Genomic DNA, 24,635 nt, shown 5'->3' with positions numbered 1-24,635 from the left:
AATGTTAAGAATTTTTATTTAGAATGTTCTGGAATGTCCTCCAAAGGTGTTGAAGGCTTGGTGCCTGGCTGGTGGTACTTCCCAATTGGAAGGTGGTAGGAAATTTAGAGGTAGGTAGGCCTAGCTGATAGAAGTAGGTTACTAGGGGCTGTGCCTATGAAGGGTATATTTTTCCTCAGAGCCTTTCTCGCTCTCCTTCCTTGCCTTTGGCTGCTGTGAGGTAAGCAACTTTGCTTTACCATGTCCTCTCTTCCTTTACCACAGGCCTGGAAACAATAGAGCCAAGTGACCATGGCTGAAATCTCTGAAACCATGAGCCAAATCAGATCTTTCCTAAGTTGTTTATCTCAGGTATTTTGTCACAAGATGGAAAGCTGACTAACACAGAAATCTGTTAGAGAAGTAGGGTCACTGTTATGACTATTAAAGGCAATGAACTAATTAACCTGGTGGAGGAAATTTCAAGTAGCACAGCATTCAGGTATTGCTGGATTTTGGCTAGATTAATGGTGAGAACTGGGAGCAAAAGGCCGAGAGGAAACATTTGGAAAACTTTTACTTTTAGTTAGGCCAGAAAAGAAGTACATGTAAAGTTGCAGCCAAGGAAGGTTGGTTGCTGAAGAGATTACTGCCAATAAAAAGAAATCAAGAGCTAAGGTCATCAGGTGGGGACTGCACATGCACTTTGAAGTTCACATTATGCCACTGTGTGTCTTAGATGCTGGACATATATATAGCTATAGAATTTAATGTTTGCTCTGCTCTCTCTCTAAGCCCCACATTTTTCCCTTTAGGAATGTTTACCCTGTGACACTGTATTTAGCTTGTTTTTTACTGTTAGAAGGGCTTACAGCTAAGAGTTTGCCTTGACCCTTAGGAGACTTTGGACTTGGACTTGTGAACAATGCTGAAACTGTTAAGATTATGAGAACTCTCAGAGATGAACTAAATGCATTTTGCATTATGAGATAGGAATAAACCTTAGGGGGTCAGGGGCAGAATGTTATAGTTTGAATTTGGAATGTCCTCCAAAGTGTTAAAGGCTTAGTCCTCAGCTATTAGCACTACTGAAGATAGCTGAAACTTTAGGAGGTGGAGTCTGGTTGGGGCAAGTAAGTCACAAGGTTGTGCCTTTGAAGGGTATATTTTTTCTTTAGTCCCTTTCTCATTACAGGTTGGGATTACAGGCATGTGCCACCAGGCCCGGCTCTTGAGTTACATTCTTAATGCAACACACAGTAAGTTACATATGTGTTAGCTACTTCTACTGATTTAAACATTTTGGAAAGACTAAATTTACATAAAACTAAATATCACTGATAACAGAGCCATATCAAAATATCTGCTTTTAAGCTGAAGCTTTTAATTTTAATATGATTGTTAATTTTTTTTACATGGAATAGAATTTTTTTTAAGGTTAATATATAAAAATACTTACCCAATGGCCTTCCAATGTAGCTAGGACTTCTTTTCCCAATTTAAGTTTCCCTGATATTTGATTAACAGAATCATTACTCCCTAGAAATGGCTTTCAAAAGATAAAATGTTGGACATTTTAATTTTAAATTATATTTACATACAATGTAGACAAACAACAAAAAGTAAAAATATATATATATATATATATATATATATATATATATATATATATATATATAGTTACACACTACTGAAGATTAAATAGTAAAATCCTGACTCAAATTTTAGTTATAAAATTTTAATACAATTTGAATTGTTGCTGTGGAGAATCTGGGTAAAAACAGACTGTGAAATCCATATACATTAAGAAAGATCACACTGACACATCACTGACTCATGTCCTGTGTTCTCTCCAGTGCTAAGTTCTCCCTATCTCTCAAGACTCTGCCCTATTCAACTGGCGATACATTAAGCATAATAACTCAGTAAACCAAAGAGCTTTAATGACCTATTAAAATAAATAACCCCTTTTTTAAAAAAAAAACCATAAATACATAACCAAAAAATCCCCCCAAAACTAAAATTAGAAGAAATATACTTTGGGACTGTACTGCCTTGCTAATATCTTTCCTTACAGACAAAATCTTGATGCTCCAACACTCAAAGATGTAATGAATTGCTTAGGACTTCTTTTGTCATAATTTTTCAAACATCAGTATCACACACAGGCAAAAATTTACTAGGGTAAAAAGTCAAAGGGCATTGCATCATATAATACTTCTGAGCTCCTTTTTATTAAAGCAGAGTTGCTGATCAACAAAGGAATAATTCAGCAATAAATATGATTAATAATTCATAGAAATTTTTTATCTGAATATAATATACTGTCCTACAACTAACATTGTGAAAGGTCTTAAATTTTCCCATCACTCTGAGGCAGACCAAATTTTTGAAAGAGCTCCTCAACAATATCTACTATTCTCCCCTCTAGCCTACATGCCCTTCCTCAATGAGACCTTGCCACCCTCCCATTAAGAATCAGGGTCAACATCTCTTCCCCCTGAATTCAGGCAGTCTTATAACTCTTCAACAGAAGATGGTGTTAGTGGTATAATTTGGCTTCTGAGGCCAGGCCATGGAAGGGAAATGCAGTTTCTGCCTTGCTCACTGGAACACTTGCAATTTGGAAATCCTAAAGTAAGAATTCTGTTTTGAAGCTTTTGTGCTGTGAAGAAGCCAAGTCACATGGAAAAACTATGTATATAGGTATCTGGATTGACAGCTCTAGTCCATCAATCATCCCATCCGAAGTATCAGACACAGAAATGATAAATGTTTAGTTCCAGTTCCCAATTATTGAGTCTCACGTATTCTGAAGTATATTCCTGGGACCCCAGGAAGGGGGTTATACTATGTAAAAGAGATAAGTGATCTCTAATATGCCCTGTCCAAATTCATGACTCACTTACCCCATGAGGTTCAGAACATGATTGTTTTTAAGCTGTAAGTTTATGGTAATTTGTTGTGCAAAACATTGAACAATACAACTCTGTCTTAAGTGTACAGAGCAAGAATGCAAGCTGATATATAACTTCTGGTATTTTGTAAAGCCATGCTTTACAGAGAAATTTCTATCTAATCACTTAAGTCTTGTCTCCTATATAATTAAAGTTTTACTAATTAAAATTAAAGACAAAAAATTATGGCTTTATGTTAATTCAGATCTGCTCTTTTTAATTTAGCCTAACCTTATCCCTCAGATGCACCTCTTTAACCTGACATGAAATGTGTGTGTGTGTGTGGTGTGTGTGTTTTGTTCTTGTTTTTTTTTTTTTTGGTACCGGGATTGAACTCAGGGGCACTCAACCACTGAGCCACATCCCCAGCCCTATTTTGTATTTTATTTAGAGACAGGGTTTCACTGAGTTGCTAAGCACCTCACTTTTGCTGAGGCTGGCTTTGAACTCACAATCCTCCTGTCTCAGCCTCACAAACTGATGGGATTACAGGTGTGCGCCATCACATCCAGCTTGAGAATTAATTTAGTTCTTAATTAGAAATTAAACTGTTTTGCTTTGTTCAATATTCATAGCACAGCTTCCCTTTAGTTAGATAATATTGCCTATCATTCTCTACTAACCTTTAGTTTAAATTCAAGTATTGCACTGTATCCAGTCTTTTGACATGTAATATTAACTGTTCCACCAAGCTCCAGTGTCATTGTACCATAAAGAATTCCTAAAGAAAAAAATTGATAAGATATTGAAGAGAGAGACATACTGGCCTATAATAAGCAACATTCTGTAATCTAGTTTCCTTTTAGGAGAAACTTACAATTCAGGTACATTCTGTCCTGCTTAATAGATATCTACAATACAGACATAAAGTTTGTTCTGTAGAATATAAATAGATAATAGTTTTAACCACAACATGTACAGAATCTATATATGTAACTTTGCTTACTTTCTAAAATATATTGGTGATTCCAAAATCAATATCCCCAGTGTTTTTGCAGTTATTTGTAGACATGCATGGGGCAGAAAAATTGGAGTCACCAGATGTGCACATTCCCAGAACTTGATCCAGTTCTCATACTGTTGAAGTATTCTTCTGCAGGATATTTAGTGCCATGTGTTTTAAATTTGTGTGTTTTTCTGCTAAGGATTTTGCAGTTTAAAGGACCCATGTACAAAGAAGGCTGTGATGTACTTTACAGAGGATATCATGTGTATTAAAGCTTCTTTCAGGCAATAGTTACTGTGCTATTGGCTGTTAGTTCAATGATAATGTTATAATTAAATTAAATATCTTTAAGCAGAAACACACATGAAACAAAGTCATGTACTTATTGGATGACTGAAATATTGTGAAAAGAGGCTTACAAGAACTTAACCTCATATTTCCCCTATAGGGCAATGATTCAGTATTTGTTAACTCAGTGTTTGTGGTGACTTTTATAGAATATTAACTCCTGCAAATATAAGAATCTACTCTGAGAGGTAAAAAACAACAACAACAAAAACATACAAAATAAGTTCTGTGGCTAAAAACTGGGAAAATGCTAAGTCAATGCGTTACCTATGTATCTGTTAATGCAATAAGCAGTGAAAGCAGCTTTTAAAATGCAAATGCAGAACGTTTATTTGTAAGAACAAACTAAGCAATGCTTCTTATATTTATTTGTCCAAGGAACTCTTATTTTATAAAACAATTTGTGAAACTAGCAATTTGGGAAATACAGCTTAGAAAAGACACATGGAAAGTCTTACAAAAGTTATCATTATTTCCTATGCTTATCTCACGGGGTTATAATCTTTCTTTTTCCATGCAATAAAAACTTTGCCATGAAAAAAATCCCTACTGCTAGTTAGGTACGTCATGGGCAGCTATATGAAATAAATGATGAAAAAATTCTAAAATAGTCATTCTTATTCACAATTGCAGATACTTAATTTCATGTTTAAGATCTATACATGGGCCTGGTGCAGTGGTGTACAATTATAATTCCAGTGCCTTGGGAGGCTGAGGAAGGAGGATCTGCAAGTTCAAGGCCAGCCTCAGTAACAAAATTAAAAAGGACTGGAGATGCAGTTCAGTGGTAAAGCATCCCTGGGTTCAATCTCCAGTACCAATAAATAAATAAATAAATAAACAAACAAAACAAAACAAAACAAAAATAGAAAAGACAAAGCTCTAAGAATTATCTAAGCCTGTGTTGATCCTGAGTAAGATTCTTAACTCTTCTGAGTTTCTCTTCTACAAAATGAAGTAACAGTAAAGAATTTCTATGGTTTTGTGAATAAGTTCCAAAAATGAAGGATAATTAACAAAAAAGTTACTTTGAAGAAATGTGTTGGAAGGGATGGTACAGAAAATGTCCAAGCTGAGTATTTAAGCTGATACAATGTAGTAAAAAGTTAAGACCGAAAAGATAGATTGCCTGCATTCAGATCTTGATTTTGCCACATTTTGGCTAGATGATAATAGAGAAACTGACTTCTTTGCATCTCATTTTCCTTATTTATACAACAGGTATTATAATATTTCTACTTTACAGGGCTGCTGAAATGATTAAATGAGTTCATAAATGTGAAGTAACATACAACAGTTAATTGGGTAGTTTGCCTGTTGTAAATGATAGTTATTAATTAATATCCTATCTGCAGTCTCAATAATGCTAGGAGGGAAGCTAATACATTAACCTTTAAGAAATTACCAAATAGGATGAGAAAAACATTTTAAAGAACTTGGTGTACTGAAAATTAGCAAAATAAATTTTAAACAAGGGTGGTGATAAAAGAAGTTTACTTAGAATCACTTTCTAAGGGCTGGGGTTATGGCTCAGGGGTAGAGCACTTGCTTCACATGTGTGAGGCACTGGGTTCTATTCTCAGCACCACATATCAATAAATGAATAAAATAAGGTCTATCAATAACTAAAAAAATATTTAAAAAATCATTTCCTAAAAATTTTAAATAATGGGAAGTTTAATCAAATTTCAAAACCTATATATAATTCAAGTGCCCATTATTATAAACCAATCTCTTACAACTAATGTATATATCACAAAAGTCCATTATGAGTGAATTTAAGTCACTACAGAAATATTCTACAGGAAGCAATAATTTTAAGTATTTGTGAACCAAGGATGCTTTCAAGCAAAATCGTTATGACTCCATCAATCTCAAAACAACAAATGTGGTCACATACATTTACCTACAAAGAAGGTTTAAGAAATATCTAAGTAGGGAAAATATTTACCTTTACAATGAGCATATGGCATTGTCATTACATAATCTTCACCTCTATTCAAGAATGTTAACCGTGCTTCTCCCTCTAATATTGCAGATAATGAGTTTCCTGAAACAAATATTATTTATTAAATTTCAAACAAGTAATTCAACTAATTCAAAATGAACAAAATATATCTGGAACAACTATGCATTATAATGGAATATCTTAAAAAAACCTCTTGATCTCAATGTGTCCAAATAATGTGTATTCATCATCTTACATCTAAAACATTGATTCATATTCTTATTCTTTAAAAATGATAACTTCGAAAGGAATAGTTACTATGTTTGTTATTTTAGAAGGTCATATGAAAAATCTCAAACATGTATAATATTCAATAAAACTACTTCATGTATAGCTTACTTTGTCTCTTTTGAATAAAAATATTTCTTATTGGTAAGTCACATAAAGTCACAAGCTTTAAACACTTATAATCAACATAATAATTCTATGGACAATTTTTTAAAATATGCATAAATCACCAAAATGCAATGGATGATAAAAATGTCATGCTGATTTCTTCCATTTTTTTATCTCCTCATATGCCCAACTTTATCAGAGTTACTACAGAAGTAAGTATACAGTGAGTAACCCATTTTAAATGTAAAGCTTGATAGTTCTAGTGATGGCATGGAGTCATGTAATTATCACCACAATCAACATATAAAACTTACTGTCACCCCAAAAAGTCCCCCTTTGCTTCTTAGCAGTCGATCCTTTCCACCAGCCCCAGGAAATCACTGCTCTGTTTTATATCACTGTAGTTTTATCTATCCTGGAATTTTAATCTTGGAAAGTTCATTTTAATTTTGTTATTGCTTTGTGACCTGTACTTCTAGGTATAATCTTGTGCATATTTTTTTTTTCCTAGAGCAGGGCGCTTCTAACAGTAGCACAACTGACACTGAAGGCTGAATAATTCCTTGTTGTGGAGTCTATTTAATGAACCATAGGATGTTCAGTAAGTAGCATCCTTGGCCTATGTCTACCAAGTCTTTCAATTATGTCCAAAAATATCTTCAGACATTGCCAAATTTTCAAAATTGCTCCCAAACTGAGGGCCACCGCTTAGGTATTACAAATACTCATCGTTAAATTTTCACATTCCAGTTAGAGTTGCTATTATATCACTTTCTGCAAAGTAGAAAAGTATGCACTGTCTAGGTGCATTCTCCTCCAGATCTTTATGCTATAATTTTATGTGTTATATCTGCACATGTTAATAAAAATCAAAAGACAATGCTAATTTTTAGAATAGTAACATGGATCATAAAAAACTGAAATGAAAAAACAAAAATAAAAGGTATTCTTGTATTTACCCAGATATTTACCATTTTTGACAATCTTATGTTCATTCTGAGGATCTGAATTTCTATCTAGTATCTACTTTCAGCCTGAAGAACTTTATTTAGCATCTCTCCCTCCCTCCCTCCCTCCCTCCCTCCCTCCCCCTCTCCCCCTCTCTCCCTCTTCCCTCCCTCCCTCCCTCCCTCCCTTCCTTCCTTCCTTCCTTCCTTCCTTCCTTTCTTTCTTGTATTTCTTATAGTCTCACTTTATCTAAAAGTGACTTTATTCTTTCCAGGCATGGGGGCGCATGCCTGTAAGCCCAGTGGCTCGGGAGGCTGAAACAGGAGGATTGCGAATTCAAAGCCAGCCTCAGCAATGGCGAGGCACTTAGCAACTCAGTGAGACCCTTTCTCTAAATAAAATACAAAATAGGGCTGGGGAGGTGGCTCAGTGGGTGAGTGCCCCCGAGTTCAACCCCAGTACTCTTCACCTCTACAAGATTCGCTTTTAATCTTTGGCTTTCAATAATTTAACTATGTTGTGGTTGGCCTTCTTCGTATTTATACTAGTTGATGTTTTTGATCATGTTGAATAAATTAAAATATTTAGTTAAGTTTGGGAAATTTTTGGCCATTAGGTTTTCAACTTTTTTCTACTTTTCATAATTTCTATTGATCGAATTCACTTACTCTCTCCTTTGTCATCTCTATTCTAATGTACAATTCATTCTATAGATTTTTAATTTCAGATTTCAGCTCTTAATATTTAGTTTCTGGAATGATTTGTATTTTTCTGCTGAGCTCTCCTGTCCTATCTTTCCATTTACTATGAACATGTTTTATATTACCAACTGAGAACACTTATAACTTCTTTAAAATCCTCTGGTGATGTTTCTAACACTATATAGTAGTAATATGAAACAAGTGAAAATAAGTAGTATTTGGCTTTTGAGAAAGTTATAATCTTCTTCATTCCATACACATTATATACATAGGAATAAATGCCAGGTAAATTAAACAACAAAAACATAAAAGTATGAGTTCACATAAGTAAATAATTACCTAAGCTCAAGTTAAGAAAGGGTTTTCTAACCATGACATCAAAACGAGAACCATAAAAGAAAAAACTAATCATTTATTGCAAAATATCAAGAAAGATCATTGCTTTTTTCACTTCTTTCAAATTAACTAATTAAAATTATACAGATAAAAATCATTACATATAAAGGACATTTAGTAGTACATACACTGTGGAATGTTTCAGTCTATTTAACATCTATCACACACAGTTATCATTTTTGTGTAAGAACACGATATCCACTCTTGTAGTTTTTTTCAAGAATTCAATATATCATCCTTAACTATGACCATACCTACAAGAAAGTTCCTGTACTACTTCTTCCTGTTTGTATCCTTTGCCTGACATCCTAACCACACAGCCCTGCCCCCATAACTATCCCAGCCTCTGGTAACCAGCATTCTATTCTCTATTTCTATATATATTTCTAGGTTAACTTTTTTAGATTCCACAAGAGCAAGATCATGTGTTATGCACCTAATAAAGTGACTTATCAAGTGATATTCTACAGAGGTATCTTTAAGTTTATTTTAATTTATACTAAGAAAATGAACTAATTCCTCAATCAATATAACTTCCACAAAAACCTCCTTACAAGTTTTTTGTATGAGCAAGCCAATAGCAAAGAAGAAATAAGGGTTATTAAAAAAAAGTACCCAATAATGGCTACATTTCTTTCAGATTATAAAGGAATAGATAGCTCTCAAATATAAATTGTATCATAACAGGATTAAGAAAGCCAAGTGTGGAAATAATATCACAAGTGAGCTAGAATCTTGAATTAATAAAAATTGCTGAGTAGTATTTATACACAATGGAATATTACTCAGCCATAAAGAAGAGTGAAATTATGGCATTTGCCAGTATATGAATGGAACTGGAGGCAATCATGCTAAGTGAAATAAGCCAATTCAAAACACCAAAGATCAAATGCTCTCTGATATGTGGCTGCTGACTCACAATAGGAGGGTGGGGAGTATAGGTTCACCAGATTGGACAGGGAAGAATGGAGGGCAGGGAGAGAGAATGGGAATGGGAAAGACAGTAGAATGTTCATATATAAATACATGAGCAATGTAACTCCACATCATGTACAATCACAAGAATGAGAAATTATACTCCATGTTTGTGTAATATGTCAAAATACATTCTACTCTGATGTATAACTAAAAAGAACAAACAAAAAAATGAGATTATTTGAAAGAAAATGGAAATTTATTTATTTTTTTGTGAATCCAATATTTTCTTTTTATTTTTTTACTTTTTTTTAGTTAGTTACACATAACAGTACAATGAACTTGACATATCATACATTTGAATCAGATGGGATATAATTTCTCATTTTTCTGAATATACAGGTTGCAGAATCACATTGGTCATGCAGTCACATATATATACACAGTATAATAATAATAATAATAATTGTTATTATTACTGTGTGTATTATTATTATTATTATTTCTGAGAGTAAAACACACACAATACTCATAAAAGTCATTTGTATTGTAGCCAGGATAGGGGGTGGGAAGATGGCAAGTGTAGTGGGAAAAGAATAATCTAAACATGAAATGTGTTTAACCTGGGCTGGGAATGTAGCTCAGTGGTAGAGCACTTGCATAGCATGTTTGAGTCCCTGGGATCAATCCCTAGCACCCCCAAAAAGAATACGTTGACTTATTTCTTTAGGAGAAAATAAGCAGTCACCTTCTGAAGTTAAAAAAAAAAAAGGCAAAAACACCAAACCAAACATTAAAGGAACAAAATATAAAGATATACACAACGTTTCTGATCAAAAATTACTCTTGGGGTGGGAAGTATAGCTCAGTGCCTCTCATGCAAAGGCCTGGGTTCAATCCTCAGCACCATTAAAACAAAAACAAAACACTACCTTGAGATTTGCCTAACATGGACTTATCTCTGGTTCTCTATCCTCTTAGGAAACCAGACCTTAGATTTCTGTCTTTATGTTTTATTTATCATTTTTTATATTTATTTTCACTTAGGTTTAAAATTCTTCAGTTGAAATAGAATTCTTTGATCTTTTTCCATACAAAAATGTTTAAAAAACAGCATTTAAAGGTATATATTTCCTACTAGTATATATTATTGACAATGATTTGTCTGAATTGTCAAAATTTTTATATTAAGGTTCTCTATTATGTTCTCCCTCGTACTTGCAAAAAATTTTATTGGTATATTATTTGGCCCAAGGTTAAATATCATTACCAGGTGACCCTGGAATAAGTAATCTGACCATACTTGAATTTTCTCTATATACTAAAAAACTAAAACAGAAAGATTGATCCCTTGGGTATACTGAAACAAAACAAAACAAAACTTGGTAGAGCTAAAGGCAAAAGAAATTCATTATGCATTAGAAGGCTATAATGGGTATTCATTCTATCTTTTCCTAAGTGATGTTTGTGATGAATTTACAGACAATAGTTATATGAAATGAGCCATACCTCTATTTATGAATGGTCACTATTCAAGTAAAGATGATATTTAAAATGACATATACATTCATTGCTGAAAACAAGTATTTTTTTTTTTTTGTAAACAAAAATCTACCAGAAAATATTACTTCTCTGGAAAGTGTACAGATTGGGATGAGGGGAACTTACCATAAAACTTGGACTTAGCCAGGATACTGCCACTAAGGCAAAATCCATCTTTTCGGTTACTAACATAAAAGGCAGATATTGGTGGATGGTGGGACACCTATTGAAAACAGGAGAAACAAAATGTAATAAAATAAGCATATTATATTACTATTATCAAAGGTTCAAGTCTTATAATAAGTGAGAAGAAACATTTGGTTATTAAAAAATTAAATATTGGTTGTTATGGTAACTAGCTTTCCCTGTTACCCAAGGAAATCTACCTCCTGGCATTCATACCATAAGGTAGGAGTCCCTTATACTGAACCACAGATGGTTTGTATGGAAATGTTAGTATATAATTTCTGACATTAGGTTATAAGTTGCCATTTGGGAGTTTTTCTGGATCTCTCTCTCTTTCTCTTTTTCATTAACTCTGAGAAGCCAGTTTTTATGCTGTGAAAAACTCCATGGAGAAGTCCATGTGCTGAAGAACTGAATTCTCTTGCCCATAGTGAAGGGAGGAACCTGGAAGTGAATCTTCCAGCTCAGTCAAGACTGCAGATGACTGCACAACTGACTAACATCTTTTTTTTTAAATTATTTCTTAGTTGTAGTTGGACACAATACCTTTATTTTTTATTTTTATTTTTTTCATGTAGTGCTGAGGATTGAACCCAGGGCTCCGTATGTGCTAGGCAAACACTCTGCCACTGAGCCACAACCCCAGCCCCATGACTCACATCTTGATTGCAAATACATGAGAGATCCTGACCCAGAACCACTGAGTTAAGTGGATCTCAGATTCCTGAACTTCATCATATATTACATATCATTTTAACTCATTCATTTTGGACAATAATCTGTGACACTGCAGTGTCTAAGTAATATTCTTAGTTATTCTTGGTTATTCTCCATATGGATTACTGACCTGGCTGTAGGAAACTAAAGTTTGATAAACATGTTAATAATTAATGTTTTCAATATACTTATATTTTCTAATTTCTGAAATGAGATAAAGCTAAAATTTAAACGCTTCTCAAACTTCTCAACTTTTGAAGGATTATAGTAAATTAAAACGCAAGGTGGTGTCACCATTATTTTTTAAAAAATTAATATAGTTTCAACCTGAGGGGTTATCAGAAAGAATCTCTAAGGGAAGAGGAAGACTTCCAAAAGACACAGGGTCTCATCCTCCCTACATTCAGGGAGAGAATTATTATAAGGAGTGATTGTTACTGAGAGAGAAATCATATTACTCAGATTAGTGCAGACAAGGGAGAATATGGAAAATCATGAAAACAGATGCACATAATTAAAGTTTAAAAACTAAGAAAATCTGGGACTGGTGATGTGCACCTGTAGTCCAAATTATTTGGGAGGCCAAGGCAAGAGAATCCCTTCAGTATAGGAGCTAGAATCAAGCATAGGCAGCATAGCAATACCCCATTTCAAAACAATAAACAGAGACTTGGCTCTATGGCCCCTTCTCTTTGGTGAAGTCTGTCTCTTGTCATTTTTGCAATAAACCTGCTGTGTGCTTGCTAAAAATAAAATAAGAATAAATAAGTAAATAAATAAAATTAAGGTCTGAGTTCTGTCTCCAGCACCAGAAAACAAACTAAAAAACCCCCCAAACTAAAATATTTTCTTACTACTTACTATGTATACAACAAAAAGAATTGGTACCATCCCTAATCAGGGACATAAATATTCTGTAATAAGGTAAACAATACCAGTGTTAAAGTAACGAGCTTAATAACAACAACAAAAATCACACACACAGGCATACACACAAAAAAAATACAGACAGTTGAGAAGGGAAAAATCACTGAGAGTTGTAGTTATTGAATAATGAGAAATGATCAGGTCAGAGTTTGTTTAGAAGAAGAATAGCTAAGAAGAAATATTGGTGGGAGAAGTAAGTATAAAAATAATGAGGCAAGAAAGTATAAGATAACATTACCTAGTTGTGAATACATAGGGTTCTAACTACTTGGAAAAGCATTTAATCTGAGATAAATTTAGGAAAAAACTGTAGGACCCTGAACACCACAAAAATTGGTATAATTCTAATTTCAGAACTTAAGAATTCTGCACACTATCAATAAAGTGTTTTGGAAATATAAACTTGGCCAAAATTAATAAATAATAAGTGTTTGTAGAAAGGTAGGGAGTAAAAAATAAAAATTTTTGGTCAAAGGATTCTATGACTGTAACAATAATGCTTAGGAGTATGGTATTTAGTAGCATATAGTACTAAAAAGTTAGATGTTTACTAAGCATTCACTTATTAGAAAGGTTAAACAACCATCACGAGTTTACTGAGATAATATTTTCTTTCTTTCTTTTTTTTTTTTTTTTTGGTGGTGCGTGAGAGGCAAGCACTCTACCAACTGAGCTACATCCCCAACCCTGAGATAATATTTTCTATAAAAATGTCCAAATAACTTCCAGAACAATTTTGTTTCTGTAACATGCATTTCCAATACCTGTTCAGCAATATAAAATGTTTTGCTATTTGTTCTGGGATGAATCCACAGACAACGGAAAGTCTCCCCAAGTATGGGATTGTAAGGTTTCTTCAGTCCCTAGTTAAAAAAAAAACACAAAAAACCAGAAGTTTTAAATTACAAATAGAAAAGATTCATAGTAGTTTAAACCAGTCAAAACAGGATTGACTATCATCTGGAAGACATTCTTATAAAATTTCATAGCAAATGAAATCTACCTGAAATAAGACAACTTCAATCAAAATAAAGGTCTAAATAATCGAGCATTTTACTAGTAATTGCCAATAAATAATCTAAATACTGCACACAGAAAATAAGAAACTAAAAAAGCTAAACAAAGTAAAATATAAATATTACCTTTGGCTTTTTATAGAATCCTGACAAATACCATTTCACTACTTTCTTTAAACGGAAATAAGGATTTTCTTCCAGAGCAGCCCTAAAAAAAAACAAAGTGTTAAACAGAAAAGTTTAAAGGCTAGGTCACAAATTCTCCCTCAAATATATCACTCAATAACTAAATAAGAGATATGATTGGAAAAACATAATTCATATTTAATAAACAGCAAGAACAACCATGTAAATTGATTCCTGAGAATTATTTTTCTTAATCTAGTCACTTCCCCTACCCCACATTTCTCCCATTCTTTGACAAACTGCCCAGGGGTTCTGTGAGAAATTGGGATAAACACACATACACACACATTTTGGAATTTCTGCACTGCACAACACCTAGCATTTACAGTATTGAACAGTGGCCAAAGAGCCCCATGAACAATTTTGTTAGAGGTCCTCAGCCCCAATCAGTGAAGGGCCAATGTTCATTTGGTTATCTTTCCATTCAGCTTCCTAAATGGAAATATTAAAGCAAAGTATTAAATATGCTTGTTATTAAAGTTGACTATAGAAGTGGTAGAGAGAGAGAAAAAAGTATATCATTCATTACAGCCTAACTTTGGAAAGGTATAATTAGTGAAAGAAGCATTCTTGAGAATCTCTAAAATCATGACGCATCTTCTATTTTAAGAAATAAGAATATACTTACTCAGACAGGAAATCTGCATGATAGTAGTAATCTGAAAGTTTATCCAGAAAAGAACGGGGTTCTAAAATAAAAGTAGGCAGAACTACCCTGGACAGGTCCATGCCAGGACGGACCTGTTTCAGCAATGTCCAGATAAGGCTCTTGTTTTCTTCAGACACAGTTTCTGTTTGAGAAGCCTCACCTGCCTTTAACAAAACATATTGAAACATTTATTTCACACACACAGATATATAGACAAGACAACTAATATTAAAAATATGATTTTTTTCCAGGACTACTCCAAGCACTCTTAAAAGGTGGAAACAATTCAAATAATAAATAAAGTCTACAGCTATCAAACCTTAAAAAGGGAGCTGTGAGAGACATCAAAATGAGCAATATATATGGAAGATCCACTCTAAACACTTTATCCTATTGTTTTATACTACATTTACTTCTCAGCACTTGCAATAGTTAAGAAAATTACAAACTCATGTTTCCTCGCAATTTAGTTTGCATCTGGAAATGACATCACGCAGTATCCTACTTCAAATGCAAACCTTAAGAAAATATAATCTTTTTAAGGTACTGGGGATCAAGCCCAGGGCCTCATGCTTGCTAGACAACACTGCCACTCAGCTGTATATCCAACTCTTATAAACTTTAAATTTAATAGACTATATTGGTATTTATATAAGTGTGTATGTTTGTTTATAAATCCTGATATATTTTATATGTATATAACCATAGGCACCATGCAAATATTCTCTTTCAAGCAAATAATATCTACAATATCATTTGGAAACTGCAATGACTTTAGGAAGCCAGAACTTCTCAAAAAAAAAAAAAATAGACCTTTACCTCTCCAAGTTCCTCATGGCTCTGTTCTGTGTAGGTGGTCTCCTTTAAAGGCTCAACAGGCTCAGGTTCAATGTATGAGTCATCCTGCCTTTCTGATGTATCTGTGTCACTTTCTTCACTTTTCCCCATCACCTCATTGTCTGACTCATCATGCTCTTGATCATTTTCTTTATCAGATTTGTCAGAGTACATATCTTGGTCCTTAAAATGCTGTCGTTCAATTTCACTATCATTTAACCTTAGGAGAATTATTTAGGAAGAAGAATAAAAGAAGTTAGGAATACTTAATGTATAAATTAGAATAAAATGTAACACTTATTTTGAATTTACTATGTACTAGTCACTGTTGTATTTTATATAGTTTAGTTCATTTAATCCTCAAAATTACCCTAGGAGATAGGTAATATTATTTTACAGATGAGTATATAGAGGCACAAAGAAGTTAACTAAAAATCTAGGGAGACATTAAAAGATGACACTCTGAGCTTTTTACCTTTCTACTCTTTGGGCTAAAATCTTCCAAAAGCAAGATCTTAGACTACCCTTTGCTAGATTTTTCCCCATAGTTTTGCAAGCATCATCCCTTCAAGTAAGCTCCCTGTCACTTCTGGTCTTAAAACTGTCAGAAAAGTTCATCAGGTTATCAAGTGAACTCAAATGAATTATGACTTTTCACCTGTAAAAGTCTACAAAGCTACTCACAATGAGTCTAATAAGAAGAAAAAAATGGAAAAGATTAAGTATTTGTATTGAATTCTATTTAATATTTGTCTGATAGGCTTAATCCTCCAGGAAGAATAGGAAATGTAAGCTTCAGCTTAAGGAAATCAATCTATTGGCATAAAATTGAAAAATCTGCTGTATTCATCCTATTCTCACTTAAAGTGAACAGGGGTAAATAATCTGTACCAAAGGCAAGAAAACTTCAGAAGAGGTCAACAGGCACCCATTCCTATATTATAGTGGTCCTACTTCACTCCTGTCCTATCTCATTCAGATTCCAGGTTCTGGATTAACTAAACCTCAGACTATGGGTCTGCAGAAAAGGGTGGTTAAAGGTTAGGTAATAGAAGCTTTAAAGTTTTAAAAAGTGTTAGGAAAAAGTCTAGGAAAAAAATGCTCTCCACTCCCTGTGGTCTGAGCTGAACATCAGTCTAACCTTGAGAAAAAGAACCTTAATTCTGATGGGAATGGAATAAAAGCTGCAGAGTAGAAGCTAATATGTGGGGAGGAAAAGGGAAGGGCTAATGTTTTCCCTCCTAAGCAACAAAAGAAATCAGCACTTGAATAAAGCCTTTATACTTATGCCCAGTTTCCTTGGAGAAATATTTATTAGTATTAACTACAATGAATGGTCCAGGGGCTAAAACCACCAACTGGAAAAAGTTTCAGCTCAAAATGCTTAACAATATGAGAAAATTCCACAAATACTATGTAGAGGAAGTCTTCTGCCATTACAAAAAAAAAAAAAGCGCTATAGAAGAGCAACAAAACAACAAATTACATGTCATTGTTATGAGGCAGAAAAAGTTTCACAAACGATGTTATTGAAACTGATTGTTAAATAATACATAGAATTATGGCAGGAAAAAAGAGTAAGAAGTAGAATTCTTTTGGGGGGAGGTGGTAACTGGGGATTGAACTCAGGGGTACTCGACTACTGAACCACATCCCCAGCCCTATTTTGTATTTTATTTAGAGACAGCATTTCACTGAGTTGCTAAACACCTAGCTTTTGCTGAGGCTGGCTTTGAACTCAGGATCCTCCTGTCTCAGCCTCACGAACTGCTGGGATTACAGGCAAATGCCACTGAGCCTAGCTAGAATTCATGAGAGGAACCCTATGCCCAAGGTTGAATAGTTAGCATAGCTATAACTGGGGAATACAGAGTATTGGATAGAATAAAGGAAATACACTTCTATACCTGATCCTAGCAGACAAATTTTAAAGGCTTTAGGCCACATCATGAGAAGAAGATAGGCAGATTTTAATCTACATACATTACTAAAATACTAGGATTGCCAAATAATCTAGTGCACACCATGCTCTCTGAAATCAATACAAATTACTATTTACTTACTGGAAGTTGTCACCACTGTGGAGATTGTTTGCACGTAATAACCCATACAATGTCACATGTGTATTATCTGATGAAATGCTAAAGTCATGTTCCTTTCCTTCTCTGATCATTGTGCGTTTAAGAAGACTAGAACATTTCAAAGCCAACTCTAAAGCATCCATCCAGCACCTTCCTAGAAGAACACAAATTTATAAGCAGTACAATGAAATTAAAAGCATCCATCTTATAGTCTCATTACCTTTAAACATACCATAATTTCTTTGAGAAACACTGGAAAAGTTAACATGAACATAAAATTTGCTAAGATTTTCTAATGCAATATCTGTTTTACAAAAGCTTTTTACACAATAAGCATCTATAAACTACTGATAAATGAATAGGACATAACATGAATTAGCAAGAATACCTAGTAAAATGAATAAACTTTATTTTCCAAACCTTAGAACATTAAGATGTAGCATAATTTGAAGGTACCAAGCAAAGTACAAATATATATTGAAGGGGTTATGTTTCAACTAGTAAATAAGCTATCTGAAATAATGTTTTGTCATTAATAGGAGGTCTGCTCCCAGGCTTAACATCCATCATGCTTATATATATGAAAATTTGGGGGGCTGGGGATGTGGCTCAAGCACGCTCACCTGGCATGCGCGGGGCGCTGGGTTCGATCCTCAGCACCACATAAAAAGATAAAATAAAATAAAGATGTTGTGTTCGCCGAGAACTAAAAAATAAATATTGAAAAATTCTATCTCTCTCTCTCTCTTTAAAAAAAAAAAGAAAATTTTTAAGTCAGGAAAAAGCCTATATAATGCTATCACTAACTGCCATACTTGTTAAGAAAAAATTAATAGATTTATTTTTTAAATCAGAACTGCATTAGCAGAAAAATGTTTATATATCTTTAAGTGCTCTCCAAATTCAAATATATTTGTTTTAAAATCTGATAGCAATATCTGCTACACAAAACTTTTCATATCAAAAGTTCAGGTCCATATTTTAATTAAAAATAATCTTCTGGTAAAAATCAGCTTTGAAAGCTTAGAAGATTCCCTACTTCAAGCTAATAAAAACTATGCAACATAAAAGCACAGAGCCATTATCAATTATTAAGCTTTTAAAGTTACCTTGCTTTCATATAAATAAGTTTTGCTCTCCCCATATTTGCTTCATGAATGAGGTATCAAGTTATAAAGTATAAAATAAAGACTATGTACTTTAATATTTTTTTACATAAAATAAAACCAACAGTATATGTGTCTCATAAATGTTACTATTTAGTGATGAAATATAAACAAATGTATCTCCAAAAATGGTAAAACTTTATGATTTACCAAGAAGAACACTAAGAAGTCAAAAAGGGATTAATGAGTAAGTGGAGGATGAAGAAGGAAACTAAACTGCTAACACATGGCTCAATTATAAGATGTTTCTTTCCTGTCAGATTTCTGTCTACCAAGTTTGCAACACATAAAATATTCTAAGTAACTTATGGTTCCAATATTTGTACTTCAAGTCATACTAAACACAGACTTCCTCCAGGAACAATACAAAGTGATACATAAAAAAGCTCTTAAAAATGAAAACCAAAATCCTGTTCATCAAAAATTATACTTACCATCTGACTCTGAAGTAGCTCGGATGATCAAATAACTGCTAGGTAAGGGCTGAGTTATGGACCCAACTGCTTCACCTTTTGGACCCTTAGTAATAAAATAAATTGTGTATAATAAGAATTAAGAAATCTTAACTTTGTATTATCTATCATTATTTACAATAATCTAAAGCAGGCATAGATTCTAATTTAAAAGCAAACCAGCTTTAATCTCATTCTTCCTGAGAATGCAAAGGTTAAATATTAAGGCAAGATTTTTTCTCCAAAAAATTCACTTCCTTAACAGAAAACTAAACAAATGATAATTAGAATCGCTTAAATATCATCTCTACATTTTGCCTACACATTAAAGAGACCTAAAATTTACCATAATAAACCCAGAGAATTTCCATTCCACAAATACCACTAGATAAGAAACACTAAATTTCTAGAAGTCTAGCGAAAACAGCTGTAAATATAGTTCACAAGAAAAACAGAATTACCTAAGCCCAGAATGGAACTAACTCTGTAATACTAAATTTATTGCTACAATGACTACTGAACTAAAGATTAAAAGTTCAGGTCTTTTTTTGTGTGTATGGATATTGTCTAACTGAGCGTGCATGCACACACACACACAAACACACAAAGTGAAGCTACTTGAACTTAGCACTAATCTCAGGTGGTTTTCCTTAAAAGAGAACTTCCAACCCTTATTCAAGGGTAATGGACCTTCTTAGAAAATAAAGATCACTTTATAAAAATTTAAACTAGATCCTTGATTTAGTATGTATTGCATGGCAACTGCTTGTAGAATGCCTTGAAAGTTAATCACCTAAGGCACTTCTACTTCCCTGCTTACTTCTGCTTTTACAGAACATTAGTGACATCAGTAGTGCTCTTTAGTTATAAAAATGCAGAGTTCCATCCTTAGAGCTGCCTTTCTTAACTAGGACAGCTTCTGCTTCTAGACTCCCCATCTCACATTGACATCACTACAGGAAAAATCACAAAATAAATGGCAGTTTCTGTTTTAGGAGTACTTACCATTCTGATGAAGAGGAAAAAGTAAATATAATGCAGTGTTATAAAGAGAGTAATTAAAAATTTACCTAAACAATATAAATTGAATCCCCAAGGACAAGAGAAATAAAATGCAATATAAATTTGGGAAATATTTTCTGGAAAAATTGTTCAAGTTAGATCTTAAAGATAAACAGTCTTTTGGTGCATGTTACATTGTGATTACAGACAGGAAATAATGCTCTCAAAAACAGGAACAACTTTGAGTTCTGGGAAGACAGAAATCAACTGATTGATTTATCGTAATTATCTTTACTTTTTACCTTGAAAAGTGCTTACATTACCTTTACTGCCCAAATAGACTGCTCCAATGGATGGAAAAGTTTGAAACAAAAGCCATCTTTTTTTGATGGACGCTCAATGATTTCACAGGCATTCAGAAGGACTGTTCCAACCCACTGACCATTTTTTTGTGTTTTATATATCAGTAGCACCCCAGGTTTCAACACACACCACAACTTGGTCCAGCTCTTTAAAGTACCACGAATCTATAGAAAGATAAGTTCATTTAAGGAATAAATATTTGTTCTTCTTGTCCATAAGATACAAACTGAATAATTGCAAATAGGATTTCAAAGTATCCTTAGCATGTACATTTTTTTATATTTCTTTAAAAAGATACCACATGGCAAGCACTGACTACAGATGTGAAATAATATGGCTCCTACTTGTAAGGACTTTATGGGGAGGAGAGTGCTGGGGATCAAACCCCGGGCCTTGAACATCCTGGGCAAGTATTCTACCACTGATTTAGTGGTAGAATAAGAATTAAGAGATCTTAACTTTGTAAGATCTTTTGAGACAGGATCTTGCTAAGTTGCTAAAGCTGACCTTGAAATTGCAAGCCTCCTGCCTCAGCCTCCAGAACAGCTGGGATTGTAGGCATGAGCCACATGCCCAGCAGCAACTTAAGTTTCAGTAGAAGACTAGTTCAACAGTTAAAGAAAATGTACCAAGTAGAAGAGTTTCCAGAGTCAGGAGCCATTAAAATATACTAGTACTGGGCTGGGGATGTGGCTCAAGTGGTAGCGTGCTCGCCTGGCATGCGTGTGGCCCGGGTTCGATCCTCAGCACCACATACAAACAAAGATGTTGTGTCCGCCGAAAACTAAAAAAAATAAATATTAAAAAAATTCTCTCTCTCTCTCTCTCTCTTTAAAAAAAAATATACTAGTACTGCAGTTCTTTTTGTAGCATTTATAAAGCTGTAGCTTTATGTGAATAAATGGTTATTTTTGCCTTTTCTACCTTTCCCCCTTATCACTGCATCAATAGTGCTGAAAACATTGCTGGCACATACCAGGAATTCTCTAGTGGATGAATGGTAGGAATGAGAAAGAACCTCTTCCTTGACCCTTAAAGTGTCTTCCAAAATTACTCTGTTTTTAGTGATTACATAAAGCATGATATGTAAATTTCTTGGAGGAAATTTTAAAACACAAATTACATGAATCTTCTCATAAAATGTTCCTTATCCTAAGTTTTAATGCTATGTTAATAAGCCTATACTTATTTTCAATCATTCTCTATTTCTAAAATCTATTAAAATTGTTTCTAGGCAACTTACTGAATTCACAATATTGAAAATGTTAAAATTTAGAAATTTTAAAAATAGGAATTATCCTCACTTTTATTTACTTTAAAGCATCTGTTCTCTTGAGGTACTTACATAAATTATGAAATAAATGTAGGATTTCCTAACCCCCAAATAGATATACTGCAGTAATTCTAAATGAGAAAAATTGAAAAGGGGTAATTTGGAGCCAGGTATAAGAAAAGTGAAAAATTTTAAGAAAAAGGTAGATATACATGTAAAAGAGATGGTAAGACAAAAGAAGTAAAAGGAAAGGAATTACCCTCAGATAAAATTCTCTATAGTAAAGACAATATGTCACTCGATGGTAAAGACAATATGTCACAGAGGACAAATTACCAGAATGTAGGTTTTAAAAAGCCAGTGAAGTGTTTTAAAAAGCCAGTAGGGGGTGGGGAGTGAGATCTGGAGTTAAAACATTTCTAAGTAGAGCCAAATTAAACCAGAAGGTGTTTTCAGTGTAAGATTGAAGACAATCTTGGTGTTACTTAAATTGTCAGGGAAACTACCATTAGATTGCCAATTTAGTGAGAACTTCCTTAATAGGTTTCATAAGGGTTATTAGGTTGGAGGTCTTACCAACTCTTGAGCAAACTGGAAAGCCTTCAAGGATGTGGTGAATCTTAGGTGAATGCTAGGTACTGCTAGGTATAACAAATTTCTGGGAATTAAAATCTTATAAGTTTATTCTTTTTTTTTTTTTTTGCTTTTCTTTTGCAGTGCTGGGGATTGAACCTGGGGCCTCATGCATGCTAGATAAGCACTCTACCATTGAGATATCCCCAGCCCTACAAAGAGTAGTTTGAAAGATTCTTACCAGATATCCCTCAGATAAAAATGAGGAAGAGGATAGAGTGACTGAGATGAGAGAAAAGGAAATAAAAATAAAAATAACCAGAGGTCAAAAGAATAGCATATGGAAGTAGCAATATGTATGTCTAACTAATACTTTTCAAATGGTAACTTTTATATTAACTTTGCCTCATTTTTTCCTCAATAATGCATATGAAAAGTATACAACAATAATTTGAGTAGTAAGCAAAATACTTAACATCATACATAACATCATACAAAAGTCTTTTTAAAAGAAATGCTATGCATATTTGATCCTATGGTTAAGAGAGATATTAAAGTTCCTTCTCCCCATTAAGATTGGAACATAAAACCTCTGAGATACACTTAATAATTTGCTCACCAGTGAACAAGGATCACCTAGCAAGTGTCTTTGGGCTTTCAGTACACTCTGGGTTTTTCCATTCTAGTAGGTAAATATACAGCAAGCTGAACTCAAGATGCAAACTCACTGACCTTTAACCAGTCAGCCATAACAATAACAGAAGGATCTGTGATGGTACTGAGCAACTCCTTCGTGGCTCTTTTCTTTTCTTCTCGGTAATTTTTCTTTTGCACCTATTTTATATAAATAATGGAAAAATTAAAAACTCAATGGAAGCATTTTTTTTCAATTTTTTAGGTCTAGAGAATGTAGTCTATGAACTGCTAAGCCTCATGAGCATAAAAAAGTTATCATGTATTTGGATGGCTGTTTTATATCTGGGAGAAATTTTTAGAAAACCTCCATGGCTTAAAACTAGCTTTTCTGATTACTGGTTCAGTTTTCTATGGCTTTAAAAATAATTTTATCTCTTTTTAATTAAAACATACATGAATACAATCTCATGGCAAAAATTTCAAACAGCACAAAGCTAAACTCTTTATTACATTCCATCTTCTTCCAATCCCCAGAACTAGCCCCAGTTAACCTTCTGGAAAACCATACTTTCAGACTTATTTCTATGTATACAATCTATAGAAATACATAGCCTTTGTAGTTCTTTTTTTAACACATAAAAAATTTCTCCCATTTAATATTTTTTTGGAGACTGCATGACTATCTTATTTTTTTTTAATTACTCCATAGGATTCCTAGTAGGAAAAAATAATGAGAGAGCTAACATTGATGACAATCTATGAACCAATCAAGGGCTTCTTCACCTGTATTCCAATTACCTCATTTAAACATCACAATAACTTTTTGAAGTAGAACTATTATTAACCTTATTGCACAAATGAAAAAACTGAGGCAGAGAGAGTACCTTGTCCAGGAACATAGGAAATTGTGGAGTCAGGATTCAAACAGAGGCAGACTGCCTCTCAAAGCTATGCTGTGTACTTTTAGGTTATATTGTACCATTTGTTTTTTAATGAATTCTCTTAAGGATAGCAATCTACTTTGCTACTAGTTTTTGTTTATTAGAAACAATGCTGCAATTATTTGCAAATGAAGCCTTGTTTTCTTTCCTAATACTAAAATGTAAGATATAAACAATTAAAAAACCATGGATGAAATTAATGCACTCAGAAGATCAAAGTTTTACCTTCATAATTAAGTTACTTACGAGATAATGTGGGAAAGCAGCAGTAAATTAATAAAGTATTATTGCTTTCTTCACATTTGGATATAGGAAGAGTAATGACAACCTATTGGTGACTACATTTTTCAAAAATTACAATATAAAATCTTCTACCAGAAAAGTTCCATTTAATGGAAAGAGACTACACATGCAGAATAAAATTTTAATAATTTTATACCCCCAAAACATTAGACTTTTGGTCTTTTTAAATATGTGTATCTAAATTAACAGATTTAATATGAGATTGCAAATGCAAATGTATACAGGACTAGCTAGGTATGGAATACAATAGG

The 24,635-nt window shown here is 33.5% G+C and overlaps 1 protein-coding gene across 10 annotated transcripts in view; it reads right to left on the bottom strand.

Annotated features, from left to right (window-relative positions):
- Window positions 1–24,635, bottom strand: part of Osbpl8 (oxysterol binding protein like 8) — a 171,644-nt gene that overhangs the window by 15,968 nt on the left and 131,041 nt on the right. For all 10 annotated transcript variants that reach the window (XM_026396999.2, XM_077799266.1, XM_026396998.2 and 7 more), the window contains 12 exons: window positions 23,237–23,338; window positions 20,619–20,822; window positions 19,276–19,360; window positions 17,658–17,829; window positions 15,577–15,814; window positions 14,737–14,921; window positions 14,049–14,130; window positions 13,671–13,769; window positions 11,203–11,299; window positions 6,182–6,280; window positions 3,560–3,657; window positions 1,439–1,528 (listed from right to left, as the gene is read on the bottom strand). In XM_026396999.2, the coding sequence (XP_026252784.2) occupies window positions 1,439–1,528; window positions 3,560–3,657; window positions 6,182–6,280; window positions 11,203–11,299; window positions 13,671–13,769; window positions 14,049–14,130; window positions 14,737–14,921; window positions 15,577–15,814; window positions 17,658–17,829; window positions 19,276–19,360; window positions 20,619–20,822; window positions 23,237–23,338 (1,551 nt within the window). The remainder of the gene's footprint in view (window positions 1–1,438; window positions 1,529–3,559; window positions 3,658–6,181; window positions 6,281–11,202; window positions 11,300–13,670; window positions 13,770–14,048; window positions 14,131–14,736; window positions 14,922–15,576; window positions 15,815–17,657; window positions 17,830–19,275; window positions 19,361–20,618; window positions 20,823–23,236; window positions 23,339–24,635) is intronic.

This window comes from Urocitellus parryii, chromosome 5 (assembly GCF_045843805.1).
Source record: "Urocitellus parryii isolate mUroPar1 chromosome 5, mUroPar1.hap1, whole genome shotgun sequence".
NCBI classification, from domain to species: Eukaryota; Metazoa; Chordata; class Mammalia; order Rodentia; family Sciuridae; genus Urocitellus; species Urocitellus parryii.
Note: the sequence above shows the minus strand (reverse complement) of the source record. Positions and strands in the feature narration are given on the sequence as shown.